The sequence below is a fragment of the Neurospora hispaniola genome, assembly GCF_033458365.1.
Source record: "Neurospora hispaniola strain FGSC 10403 chromosome Unknown B0T23scaffold_1, whole genome shotgun sequence".
Classification (NCBI taxonomy): Eukaryota; Fungi; Ascomycota; class Sordariomycetes; order Sordariales; family Sordariaceae; genus Neurospora; species Neurospora hispaniola.
The window spans coordinates 4,491,305-4,503,395 of record NW_026944406.1 but is presented as its reverse complement, the minus strand read 5'-3'; the positions used below and the strand labels follow the sequence as shown (position 1 = coordinate 4,503,395).

The following is a 12,091-nucleotide window of genomic DNA, read 5'->3' as shown; positions in this document are numbered from 1 at the left end:
ATGCACTCGCAGAGGGGTCTGTAACTCCTTGGAGAATAGAAAAAAGATCATCTAAATCGAAGCCAATGTATATCATTTCGTCTCAATGCTCGCTTTGACGCAGTATGGAGTCATTGAGGGAGCAATGTCACCCTCACCACATTATCCTGTCACCGAAGTTCACGGCCGAGTGGCTGGGGAAACTGGCTGGTGAGCATCATGTGCAGGCAGTCGTGGACTCTTCTTGGTGGCGCACGCGGAAATGGCACTTGGAAGTCTTCCGAGCCTAGATATCGGAATCCTGTTCGAAAGCACAAGGAACGATCTTGGTTGGAATCCCCCGCAAATCTGCTTATACACTACAGTTTGATACTGGTGTTATTGTTAGCGAGTGACTTCTTCCGACTTGGAACAGAGGAAGGATGTGCGATCTAGACTATATGATTGGTTCAACTTGTCCAAGAAAACCAGGGTAAAGAGAGAGAGTATTTATAGACAATACCCAAAAGGGAAACGCCTCCAGCACTTTTCCAGGGCTTGCATCGCCAAAGTCCACCGAACCGAACGTGAGAGGGGAAAAGTGTCAAGCGAAGTACCGCGCCAACAAACGAATTAGGGTCGGAGGGTGCCTGCCACACATCCCCGCCGTACCCTCGCCTCCCCCCCTTTCCCCGGACCGCTCCGACAGCCCCGGCTCCCGACCCGCACTCTGGCCGGTTCGTCCGGGACAGTGAGTTGCCGGGATTCTTTGACTGTGTTTTTGTGGGGTCGTTCCGGCGAGGATGAGTTGGAGGTACATAGTTTCAACTTCACTTTGTTGACGGTCAAATATCAGCCACAGAAGAAGACTATGATTATGTACCCGATCAGAGTGAACCCAATTCCCACTGTTCCGCAAACCCTGTGTCGCGCAGTACTAGTACCCTTTCCTAGATCAAGCGAGTTGGGCCTTGGCTGTGCTACGAACGTACGAACTGTACAACCGTTTTACTCTCTCTTCTCTCATCATACTTGGCTTACGCATAGCGGGCATGGCGGGCATGGTTCTAGACCAGGGAACTTTTCGCGAACGACCGGCCAGGCGAGACGAGGAGAGGCGAGCGAGCATGGTGCGGGCCGCGTCAGCTAGGCGGTTGAGATACCCGGACCCAGACCCAGCCAGACCTAACGCCTAAATCAGGGCCAGATTGGAAACCTACCGCCAGGACGGTCAAGGCAGGGTTTGATTTTCTCTTTCTGAGGTCACCGCTTTTGCGACTGTGATGCGATGGCGAGGGTCGTAAGGCGGATCTATTTAGGAATTCCTGGAATCTAGGCTGGGCTGGGGAACCAGGTACAAGCCAAGAAAGTGGAAGCTTTCTCCAAATAACGGTGAGGTGACGGTAGAGGCGGTGTGTGTGAACCTGGACTACTACTACTACTCTACACTGCACCCACTCCTTCTTGGGACACCGCTTTGGTGTCTCGAAGTGAAAAGTTTTCATTTCTCACCGTTTTGATTGTTAGTTCCGTTTTCTTGTTTACTAGGTGGTCTCACTAGTGAATAAAAAAACTTTTTAGTTGTTTGGACGTTTAAAGGGCTGCTGGGCATGGTTTGTGTCAACGTTGTCCAACCTCATCCTGCATCAAGAGAAGTCTCCAATTGCGGGAAATAGTCCTTCTCGCATCTGTGAGACACCGGCGTGGTGTTGCGTCATGAACTTTAGAGTTTGGGCGTTACCACCGAACTTGAGACACTAACTAAACCAGCCGGGCTCAGTGCTTCTCCAAGTGTGACGTTACTCAATTTAAAGTTAAAGGCAGGGGAGTGAAACCTGCCGACTGGAGTTTTCTAGAAGGAGGGAACCTGATACATAGACATTGATTGCGAAATATCCAAGGCTGGAACTGGGTTCGTCAACGGTTGAAGAAAATATAAAAAAATAAAAAGATCGAAAAAAAATAAACGGTGACTCGAACCTCCGAAGGGGAGAGAGGGGGGGGGGGGGGGGGGAGGAAGCTTTCCATGAAGAACAGTGGATGGAGATAGCGAACGTAACGACGAGTGCTGCTGCATGTCGATGGCGCGGTGATACATTCTAACGTAACTCACACACATTCCAAAGACGTATAGAACATTACATGGCTCAACAAGCTAAGGGAATGTAAAAAGTCAGACATCCAAAATCGCTTCATATGCCGTTAGTAGAGATGTTCAATGTTGATAAGTCCTTTGATTAGAGCTTAGGAAACCAAACTTGATTCTTTATGAGACAGTAAGGACGGAGCCTTGCGTAACAAAGCATCTTGGGAGATAAAGCATTTTGTCATGTTCGGCTTATTCTCACCAAGACTCGTCAATGTTAGACACTACGACTTAATTGCGGATGCTTGTTACTATGTGGCGTAATTCGGGGTACTGAGCACCGAGAGAGAAGCCGGTTATTACCTGTACTCGAAGAAATCAGAAACTGCCTGGTTGATGGTTCCGATTTGGCCACCCGATAGGCGAGGCCGACGGGATCAATTAGGAGGCCATCACGATGTTCAACTCTGACCGTATTGTCGTAGTTACTGCTGGTCATAGGAACTAAGACCGGAAAAGGTTTAAGATGCTATGTATTCTCTTGAAATCAGGGCTGACTTGTCATTTACGACGTAGCCGTATTGCCCAACTTATAGAGGTATTTATTTTCGAGGTTGATCAGAGGCTTGAACTCTGAGGTAGAGGTGTTGTGGTAACATGGTTTTATCGAAACACTATCTATTACCCAAGTCTTAAGTTGTCACTCCAGAACAGCCACCTTGTTGACAACCAAAGGACAAGGCAACAATGCCTATAGTATCTTTGAACGTACGAACCAGAAAGGCAGCTACTTCAAGCCAGGTTAAATATAACATGTCTTGAATATTCCGTTTCACTCAGCTAAAACGCCCTGGCTGCCTGGCAAGTTCAATCTCAATCACCCACGGAAACCGCCTTCTCCCTTCATCCACCGGCTCTACAGCAGCATTGACAAATAATGTATGTTTCCTCGGCTCGAGTTTCAGCGTATCTCCCTCACAATGCGAGACCTTGCAACACTTCTCCTCCCTCAACCGCTTTAGCTTGGCCCTCTTTCTTTCCAAAACCTCAGGACCATCCCACTTCCCCATCCTCAACCCCGCCAGCGTCTCAATCACAACAGAGTTTTCGTTGTCAATATCCGTCACATGCGACGGCATTTTCCCGCTTTCCTAAGCCGGTCTATCTCGCCATCTAACAAACTTGGCTCCCCATCCCGCGGGTACATGTCCAAAACAATGTAGTCTCGGTCTGGCCATTGCTACGGCCGCGAAGAGGAAAGGACATCCAGCACGGAGTTTGGGATCGGAGGCGGTGACATCAAGAACTCCCAGGGGTGGACCGTGGGTGATGACCACATCTGCAGTATATCCAATATCAAACACGTGTCCCTGGCTCTTTGTGTATCGGAAACCCCAGTTCTCATTTCCTTGTCCCTGGTGGTCGTCGGAAGAGGCACGTGTATAAGGCGAAGCATAGACAGATAAAGATGCTCCATTGCCTAAAGCGAAGTGATGTCGCCCCTCATCCAGAAAGAAAATCCCGTCCTTCTTTGCCTGTTCGGAGCACAAAAGCTGCCGAGCTTGCCCCATTTTGCCGTAAATTCTGTATATCTCCTCCTTCTCCTTCACCCCTAGATTGGTGGCGGTTTCCGTAATCTTGGTCTCGTACACGGCATCGTCTAGAGTGAAGTCGTGGCTACCGGGGATGACCAGCTTGAGCGGCCCGTTGATGGCTTTGAAAAAAGCTAGTACGCTGGCGAACTCAGAAAGCTTGGATTCCTGGGTTAGGTTGCCGCAGTGGATGATTACGTCGACTGGCATGGTGGAGAGGGAGGAAGGGAGGCTAGGCGAGGCGTGAGTGTCAGAGATGATGAGGAATCGAGCTTTGATGTTGGACATGGTGAGGATGGGTGGCATTATATGAAGCTTGTGGACAAGTTGGTACTTAGCCGGGCTCGTTGGTTCGAGGGGGTGTAGGCAGCATGTTGTTAATGAAAGCTTAGGCTGGAGAAGATATGGAGGAGTGTGCAGCTGGTTTATCTGAAGGTAAGAGGATAACATCTAGAGTGTTCCTGCTGGATGGATGCATTCAAAAACAAATGAAGAGACACAGAACCTGCGTTGGCGATTACCTGGCGAGCAAGTGCAAGAGGAGCTATTTACCCCCCACCAGACTTACCTGGTCAATTTCGAGTGAGGCCTCTGCTGATACTGAGAATGTAACTAGGACAGGCAGGACATAATATACTTGGAGGAAGGGGTGAGAGGAATTATTTACTACTGTACAGTTTCGAGATATCACAGTACAACATTAAAGGACAGTTGCAACCTGTTTTTTGTTTATCACCCCATCTTAACGTTCCCGCTAACACTCCGCCCACCGTTCCCATATTACCCCCCTTTGTCAGACAGCTGAGCATGTCATTCACATTCACGCTAAACAGTCAGGGCAGACAAACAAACCCGCAGGAACCACCATGTGCCAGCTCACAGGCGACAGTCCGGAAAATACCCATCTTCGAAATCAACCACCTAATATTTCGGCTTCAGATCAGACTACCGCCACAAATCCTGCTTCTCCTTCTTCTTCTCCCCGGAACTGCTCTTGGGCCTAGGCCACAACTCCTCATCCCCACCAGAACCACCGCCAAATCCAGTCCCCCTATCTACACTCCCTCCCCGAGTGCTTCTGCCAGGATCTTCAGCCGGCAAGGCCAAGAAACCACCGCCAGCCCCGGCACCACCGATCAGCACGCTCCTCCTCGCACCAGCGCCGCTGCCCCTCCGCCCATAGCCGCTCTGTGGGCTTTCATTCGCGCCAGGGGACGTTGCCGGCCCACCGCCGACCTTTACAAAGGACCAGGTGGTTTCGTCGTCGCCTTTGGTGAACACCTCGAGCTTGGCAGGGAGATTTGCAGGTGGGGCTACCAAGTTGGCAAAGGGGTTGTTACTGCTGAAGCGATGGTTGGGAGGCGGTTGTTTGCCGGCTGCCGGCTGCAGGAAACCCGTGAAGCTGTTAACCGAAGATACGGACCCAAATTGACGATGGCCGGGCACGAAGGGAGCGGTGGGAGGAGCAAAGCCTGATAAGCTGCCTTGGTGTGAATGAAAGCTACCACCAGCAGCAGGTCCAAACCCAGAGCCGGGTTGTGAAAAGTTCATGGGCCCACTGTTGGGGGAGAAACCACGATTCGAGCCGCTACTGGAAGGGCGTCCCATACTGGCTCCAACAAAGCCGGGGGAAGGTGTGGGAAGACCGAGTAACATGTCGGGGAAGTTCGGGTCTCGCACATAGAGTGCCTGTAGGTTTGGTAGTCCGCCTGTCAGTAAGGAAGTTGCCAGAAAGCTGTAATAGCTCGAGGTAATGCCAGAGTATTTGGGAGTCGACGAGGCCGCGGTGATCTCGTAGTGTAAGGTCTGGAGACTTGTCGAGTTAAGAGTCTGTGCAAAGTATTGACCGTTGGCGGACGGCACGGCTTGGGCGACACTGTCCATCACGGAAAGGTGCTTAAGCTTTGGAGCATACGGCAAGAACTCTTGCAAGGCCCAAGGGAATACGCCTGTACTGTTCAGGGTAAGCTCTCGCAGTGCGCTCTGCGCGTTCGGGTCCATTAACCAGCCCCTCAAGCCTTCTGTGGTGACATTGGGAACGTTGGTAAGGATAAGCTCTTCAAGTGGGGGAAAAGGAGGCAACATGTCGTTCCACGCCAAAGTCTCGTCGGTGACGCAGGTTGTGTCGTTGATCTTCAGGACGCGCAAGCTCTTTAAGCAACCAAGCACCTGGCGTAGGATTGCCGGGTCGACTTCCACGCGTACCAGCTCCAATACCTCCAGGTGAGGCCACACTTTTCCGGTGGCCAGCATCTGCAGACTATGCTCCGCACCTGCCATATATATCATCTTTCGTAGGTGAAGGCATCGCGCCTGTACTTCGAGCCGAAGGGTCACGAAGGCGGGATCATCTGCAAACAGGCCTTCGGGCAAATCGACATACTTGAGGTTTGGCGTTACAGCGATCGTCCGCGCCAGATCGGCCCTGCAGGATTCTCGCAGCATATAAGGCGTCTTGAAGAATTCCACGATCCTTCCTAGCCGCACGGGATCCTCGCGGAGAGTGCGGCATAGCAATTTGAGGCGCGCCTGCGCCGTATCCTCGGGTTCTCCATTGCGATCAAATCGGGCTTTGCGCTTGCGGGCTTCGGCTAAGTCTGCCTCGCGGTCGCAATAATGCACCTGGTCGATGCGGATGCTGTAGTATCTGTGAAGTAGTAACCACGTCAGTATTCCTCCATGGCGACGGACGGTAACAGGGAAACGGGGCTTGATCCCCATCCGAAAGGGTCTAAACATACAGAAGATTGACGCCCTCTCTCCTCCACCTCTTGCACACGGCGACACAATGCGCCAGATCGCGCAAGTCGCACAGCATGCAAGCATCTTCGGTCGAGCTGGCTTCACAAGTCTCGTAGCTCGTATCCCTGCTATGGGGGCATACAAAAGTGAATATGCGTTCGAGAATCGGGGCTGGGAGGTTCGCGAGAATGGTGGCAGACTCCCGCGTCACCATATGGCGATACTGAGAACCCCACGGACCATTTGAATCGTTCCGGGCGTGGCCGTAGGAGGGGTAAGGGTTTCGGGAGTCGTCATCGAAGCCGGCGCCCAAGACTTGTCTGTTGGGGCTGTAACCGAAGCCCGGCAGGGCGGCTGCTATGGCCGAACCACCGACGCTGGCCTTCCGCTTGTCTTTATTACGCCTGAAGAACTTCATGTTGTTGCGCCCCCGTGATACAGTCTGAGATTCCGAGCGAATGAGGCAGAGAAAGTAAGAAGAAACAAAGGGAGAATTGAGACGCGAGCGCCAGAAGAGTGGTGGCTTGTTGTGGTTGAAGAATGCTTCGAAATCCTCGGCAGACTCGTTGCGTGGGAGCTGGATACTCGTCTAGTCTAAGGGGCGGCTACCGCCCTGGAGAAGCGACGATCCAAACCCTGGGCAGGGTCGAAATATCGTTGGGTTGGTGGTACCTGGATGGCGATCGCAAGAGTGGTTGATGTTAGGTTGCAGGGGCGTGAACCCGGCCGGCCACTGTTATCGAGAGGAACTTGTCAAGGGGGGCCTGGGGAGATTCCGCGTTGGGGCATGAATGCAGGCTGTGCCGCTGTTGTTGTTACCCCTAGCGTGGGGCCTTTAATACTCCGGCAAACCAGCACTGACCGATGGCTTCGACTGTTTCGTTTCACCACTGCCTAGGGTGGGATTGTTGACAATCCTGTTTGCTAATTGCGGCACCTCGTGGGAATGTGGTAAATATAACGAGAATTTGCAGATGCCGTCCTAGGGGGAGAGGGACTGAAGCAGTCAACGTGGTGAACCTAGGGAGTAGCAGAGGACCACGTACCTACTCAAAAGGGGGGAAGCAGGCAGCGCACAGGCTTTAAAGCAACGCACGATAGGCGTACTATGGACATATTATGTAGTAGTGTACACAACGGCTAGGGTCGCACAGGACTTGATGTGCTTGCTGGAGGCGCCCGATGGAACGTGTTTGCACGTCGTAACCGAAAGGTGTTGCAACCTCAAGCAGGTCAAAAAGAAGGGAAGAGAGCTGGGTGTTGCTCCCAAATCGGTTGTGATTCCCTTATGAGGAATTGCTGCGTCGTCAGAGATGGACAGGAGAGGCAACGAAGCACAACACCCACGGCACACAGTCCAGATTGAAGGAAGTGAACGCCATCTCTGGCCGCCAAGCAAACAACCCCCCTCCGTCGGTGTCAGCCTGCTTGCATTCCGTTGCTGGAATATGCGCCACGGAATCGGTCTAGGACTCTTCGTCCCCTCCTATGATATATCGATATTGCGTTTTTGCCTCAAACGCGCTTACTGTCCAAAGGCGACTGGGCAGATTAGACAAAGAGATGAGCTCCTGACTTCCAATGATTGGCAACTGATGCTGGTTTGCTTCGTGCCCACGTCCTTGTAAGTGCTAACCTCCTAACTAATATCTGGAGTGGGGATTTCATTGCACGTTGTTCTGCAGCCTATGAACGCCTCGGTTGCCCCCCCTGAGTAGACAAAGGGAAGAACATCCATGTGTATGGAAGTGTCACGATCCATTCTATTCATCGGCATTCAGCTTTGGGAAAAATAGAAATGCAGGGCCTACATACACCCTGTTACTAAAGGCCATCCGGCCTATTTGAGCACATGGAATCACCACCATCAATGTCCTGAGAAAGCCCGATTCTATTAGATACAAGAAAACGATGGAATCCTCCGCCAGCCAAATACACTGTACAGTTACACACACCGTTGGTTCTGTTCCTACCCTAATGTACCCTGCTCAGAACCCGACGTCGAGGACTGGAAACTCGCTCCGCTATGGCTTTACAAGAGCTTGACTTCACCGGGGACCACGAAGGTTGAAAGGAGGACCGGGAGGATACTACGTCCCCACGTCTCGGCCCTTCTCCCGTCAACCCTTATACCTGCTCAACCCGATGATGATAGGATTCTTCTATCGCACCCTCGTCTTGCTATGCTCTGCGAGCTCCAGTACTTCCGGGGACCAGGGGGAATAGCTCGGACGAACAAATCAGATTTCCGCCCAACGTAGCCCGTGTATTTTTTTTGGGGAAACATAAACGCTGACAACCAATGACTGAACGATTCTGAAAGAAGATCAAGGCAACAGAGCTCGCGTTACCTGGTGCCGTTGAGTTGTAGACCCTGAATACTGTCGAGGGGGCTACCCGGCCCCGTACGCTGCTTCAGGGTAAGCGGGAAAGGATACTCTTCGGGGTCCTCTTCCTCACTAGAATCAGAAAAGTCAGTATCATTTTTCAACATGTTGAGAGGACATCACCATCACTTACGGTAACTTCCATGCAACGTAGTCCTCGGTACTCAGGCCCTCGTGACTCTCCTGAAGACTAGCAAAATCGCCAGGGGTCATCATACCAGTCCGGTCTCTGGGCGAGCCCGGTACTGAGAAGGGACGAGATATCTTTTGCTCGACTCCTGGGATGAAGTCTTCCTCCTCCTCGCCATTGAAAGATGTAGGATAGGCGCGGCGCAACGCAAGTTGGCGTGCCTTGACGTACTCCATACCCATTCGCTTCCAGTCCAAGAGATCGCTCAAACGCTCGGTTCTGTTTCTCTGGTTGATGCGCTGTCTGCGGCTCTTCTGGGTAAATTCAAACATGTACTGAGTAAGCTGGTTGACCGAGTCATCGACTCCCTTGGAGCGACGATCCACGATATAGATACCGTAGTCGCTCGAGTTCTCAATGAGTTCCTCCATGTAGCAGCCGAATCCAGAGAGGTTGGTAGTGATGCTTGGTACACCCATCACAGTGCATTCTGCCGGAGTGTAGCCCCAAGGCTCGTAGTAAGAAGCGAAGACGCCCAGATGGGTGCCGCGCACAAAGTCATCGTAATCGAGAGGCAACACGGGGTTGGCCGAGCTCAAGAACTCGGGATGGAAAACAATCTTGACTCGGTCTGAGGGATGGTTGAAGAGCTGTACCCGGCGGATCTGGTTCAAAATTGGGTCCTCGTGGTCGTTGAGCATGTTGTGGGTAACAATGGGTGGGAGCGTGTGCCTCTTCATGGCAAAGAGACGACGACGAAGGAGAACACGGTCCTGACTGGTAATCAGCTCCTTCTCCTCAGGCAACGGGTCGCCCTCGTGCCACTTGACAGAGCGCTCAAAGATGCGACGGCCAATTCCACGCTCAATGACATCAACGGTATCTCTCAGAGACTTGATGACAGCCTGTCCCTTCAATGCTTCAACGGTCAAGGAAGTGGTCTGGGCAGGCATGATGATGAAAGCCACAACTGTCGTCTTGCTTCCGGCGGTCTTGAGGCGGTGGTTGAGACGGGCAAGCGACTCGATAAACATGTCCACACCCTTATTCCTGAACTCGTAGCGACCCGCAGTAAAGAAGTAGAGCGTGTTTTCTGGCTCAAAATCGTAATGGCCGTAGAAGTGACCGCGGACAAAGTCATGAATCTTCTCCTTGTTTTGCTGGTGGAGGTTCTGGAACTCGTGCATGGCCGAGAACTTGGTGACGTTGAGACCATTGGGGAGGACACCATCGGGCTTGCGCTTGAGCAAATGCTCACTCTCGTAAGCTGTGATGTGGGAAACGGTGGTGAAGACATCGCAGGAATGGGCGGCAGCTCGCTCGATGCAGTATCTATGATAGATTCCGCGCTTTCCAGCCTCGGCGTCAACGTCAAACCACTGAAGGTTGTTGTAGAAGTCTACTGAGCCGGCGCACAAATAGCGACCGAGAAGAGTGGCATGTGTCGTGAAGATGGTGGTAACGTCAATCTGCCTCTTCTTGGTCAATGGCAGCGCGACACCGGCAAGCCATTCGTGGAAGTGGGCGATGACGGCCTTTCTCTTCTCATGGCATACAAACTACGAATCTGTTAGCTTCGAGCGCCTCTCTGCTTTGTGACGTAAGTACTGACCTCGCCCAGGAACCATGCGACCAGGTAACCGAAGACAATGGCCTCGTTCGTCTCTTCGTCGTTGTCCGGAGATGGGATGGAAGCAACATTCCAGAGGTCCGTCTTCCACTCGTTCATGTAACCGTAAGCGGTCTTTGTATCGAAGAGCAACACTCTGGGAGCTCCCTCAATGAGCCATCGTCCGTAAAGAATGCCGATGCCACGGTCTCTCATGGCCTGAATCGTCGCCTTTAGTTCGGGGTTGGATGGCTCTAGCTCTTCAACCTCGACGGCCGCCTGGAATCATTCCTGTCAACAACCATGTTTCAAACCACAGTGTAAAGGGCGCAAGAGCAGCGTACCGATTGGTGGTTCAGGGGACCGATAAGAGTGTAACGGTCGCCATATTCAGCGGTTGTAACGGGAGCTTTCGACTTGAGAACGGAGTAGATTCCACCAACTAGAACAATTGTTAGATTGGAAGCCCCTTCCTGGCGCAATTGATACTTTTGCGCATACCTCGATGAGCGACCTCGGTCGCCACCTCAAAGAGGAGGTGGTTTTTGACCTCGCGGGGTTCACGGTTGTCGTGGGCCATTGTGGCTCAATATAAATGGGTGACGGGCGCGCCGAAGTCAAGATGCTTCTGTCGTCCGAGCTTCGTGTTAGTAACCAGAAGCTGCCACAGAACACTGATTTTTCAGGTTCGTAGAGAGGAAGAGAGGACGAGTAGACGTAGCAAGAAGAGGGACCAGCAGACGGTTGGGTTCTATTTGAAGCAGATCAGGTCGACGTAGCCAGGACGAGACAACACGCACTGGTGGGGTAGAGCTTCTAGGAATGTCACCCGGGAATGGGGTCTGGGTGGGAAGCTTCAGGGGTGCAGCTGGGGATGCGAAGCTTTTAAAAGCCCGGCCGGAAGCGGGGAATGGGGCCTCACTGAAGCTACTGGAACCTCAACCTGAACCGAGTTTCCAACCTCTTCCCGGCGCACGGCTTCGAACTCTGAGCTAGGTTCGCTTGGGAGTCTGGGCTGCGAATACCACCGGCTCGACGGCTCGACACAGGTGCTGCGGTGTCGCAGGAAGAGAAAAAGTGTGTCTCACAAACCGGAACGTACCTCGAAGAGTTCCACCTCTAGGGCAGGGAGGCACGAACGGAACTGGAAAACAGTGCCTTCGGGCAGCAACAGAGGCAGATCTGGAACTGAATCTCACGATACTAGACCCAACCAGAGGAGTCAGAATTTGAGTAACGCGAGGTCCTCGTGGCCAAGGGGAGGCGCGTGTAAGTGGGCGCGAGATGAAGTCTGCTGCGGACGGGAAGGGCACGGTAGGACAGACAAAAGACTACCTACGCTACGTTGACAGTCTGAAGTGAAGCTGGAACTGGATGACCGAAGGAAGTCTGAAAGCGGGAGCGAGAGGGAAAGTCGGTAATAGTAGGTAGATAGTGCCGCCGATTTCTTTGGATAGGATAGGTAATTGGGCAGTAACGCTATAGAAGAGGGGAGAAGTTTGAGGTTTGTTTATACATACTCGGCTACTCTTGAACTGGGGGGCAACACTGCTATACAGATAGCTACCTCCTACGTACAGATCATGA

General features: G+C 52.3%; 4 protein-coding genes across 4 annotated transcripts; all 4 read right to left on the bottom strand.

The window, feature by feature from the left end:
• Positions 1-2,628: 2,628 nt before the first annotated feature.
• B0T23DRAFT_409759 (uncharacterized protein) lies at positions 2,629-3,463 on the bottom strand. The gene has a single exon (XM_062839381.1). The coding sequence runs from the start codon at positions 3,181-3,183 to the stop codon at positions 2,881-2,883; it is 303 nt and encodes a 100-aa protein (XP_062697497.1). The 5' UTR covers positions 3,184-3,463; the 3' UTR covers positions 2,629-2,880.
• B0T23DRAFT_401378 (Metallo-dependent phosphatase-like protein) lies at positions 3,196-3,942 on the bottom strand (the record flags this gene model as incomplete). Its single annotated transcript, XM_062838581.1, has 1 exon — positions 3,196-3,942. One exon carries the CDS (start codon positions 3,940-3,942, stop codon positions 3,196-3,198), a length of 747 nt encoding a protein of 248 aa, XP_062697496.1.
• A 292-nt stretch (positions 3,943-4,234) lies between these two features.
• On the bottom strand, positions 4,235-6,925 carry B0T23DRAFT_27745 (uncharacterized protein). The gene is made up of 2 exons (XM_062834231.1): positions 6,378-6,925; positions 4,235-6,283 (listed from the first exon to the last, which is right to left on the bottom strand). The coding sequence occupies exons 1-2, from the start codon at positions 6,794-6,796 to the stop codon at positions 4,582-4,584; spliced, it is 2,121 nt and encodes a 706-aa protein (XP_062697495.1). The 5' UTR covers positions 6,797-6,925; the 3' UTR covers positions 4,235-4,581.
• Positions 6,926-8,725: 1,800 nt separating this feature from the next.
• On the bottom strand, positions 8,726-11,084 carry B0T23DRAFT_401376 (glycogen synthase; the record flags this gene model as incomplete). Its single annotated transcript, XM_062838580.1, has 5 exons — positions 8,726-8,837; positions 8,899-10,454; positions 10,508-10,783; positions 10,849-10,946; positions 11,006-11,084. The coding sequence occupies 5 exons, from the start codon at positions 11,082-11,084 to the stop codon at positions 8,726-8,728; spliced, it is 2,121 nt and encodes a 706-aa protein (XP_062697494.1).
• Between the last annotated feature and the right edge of the window lie 1,007 nt (positions 11,085-12,091).

What these genes read in the sequence shown, in the direction of transcription:
- B0T23DRAFT_409759 (XM_062839381.1), bottom strand. Translation starts at nt 3,183, where the DNA reads ATGCCGTCGCATGTGACGGATATTGACAACGAAAACTCTGTTGTGATT.
- B0T23DRAFT_27745 (XM_062834231.1), bottom strand. Translation starts at nt 6,796, where the DNA reads ATGAAGTTCTTCAGGCGTAATAAAGACAAGCGGAAGGCCAGCGTCGGT. An exon ending in AGAGAGGGCGTCAATCTTCT is followed by an intron (nt 6,284 to 6,377) that starts GTATGTTTAGAC and finishes ACTACTTCACAG; the next exon opens with ATACTACAGCATCCGCATCG.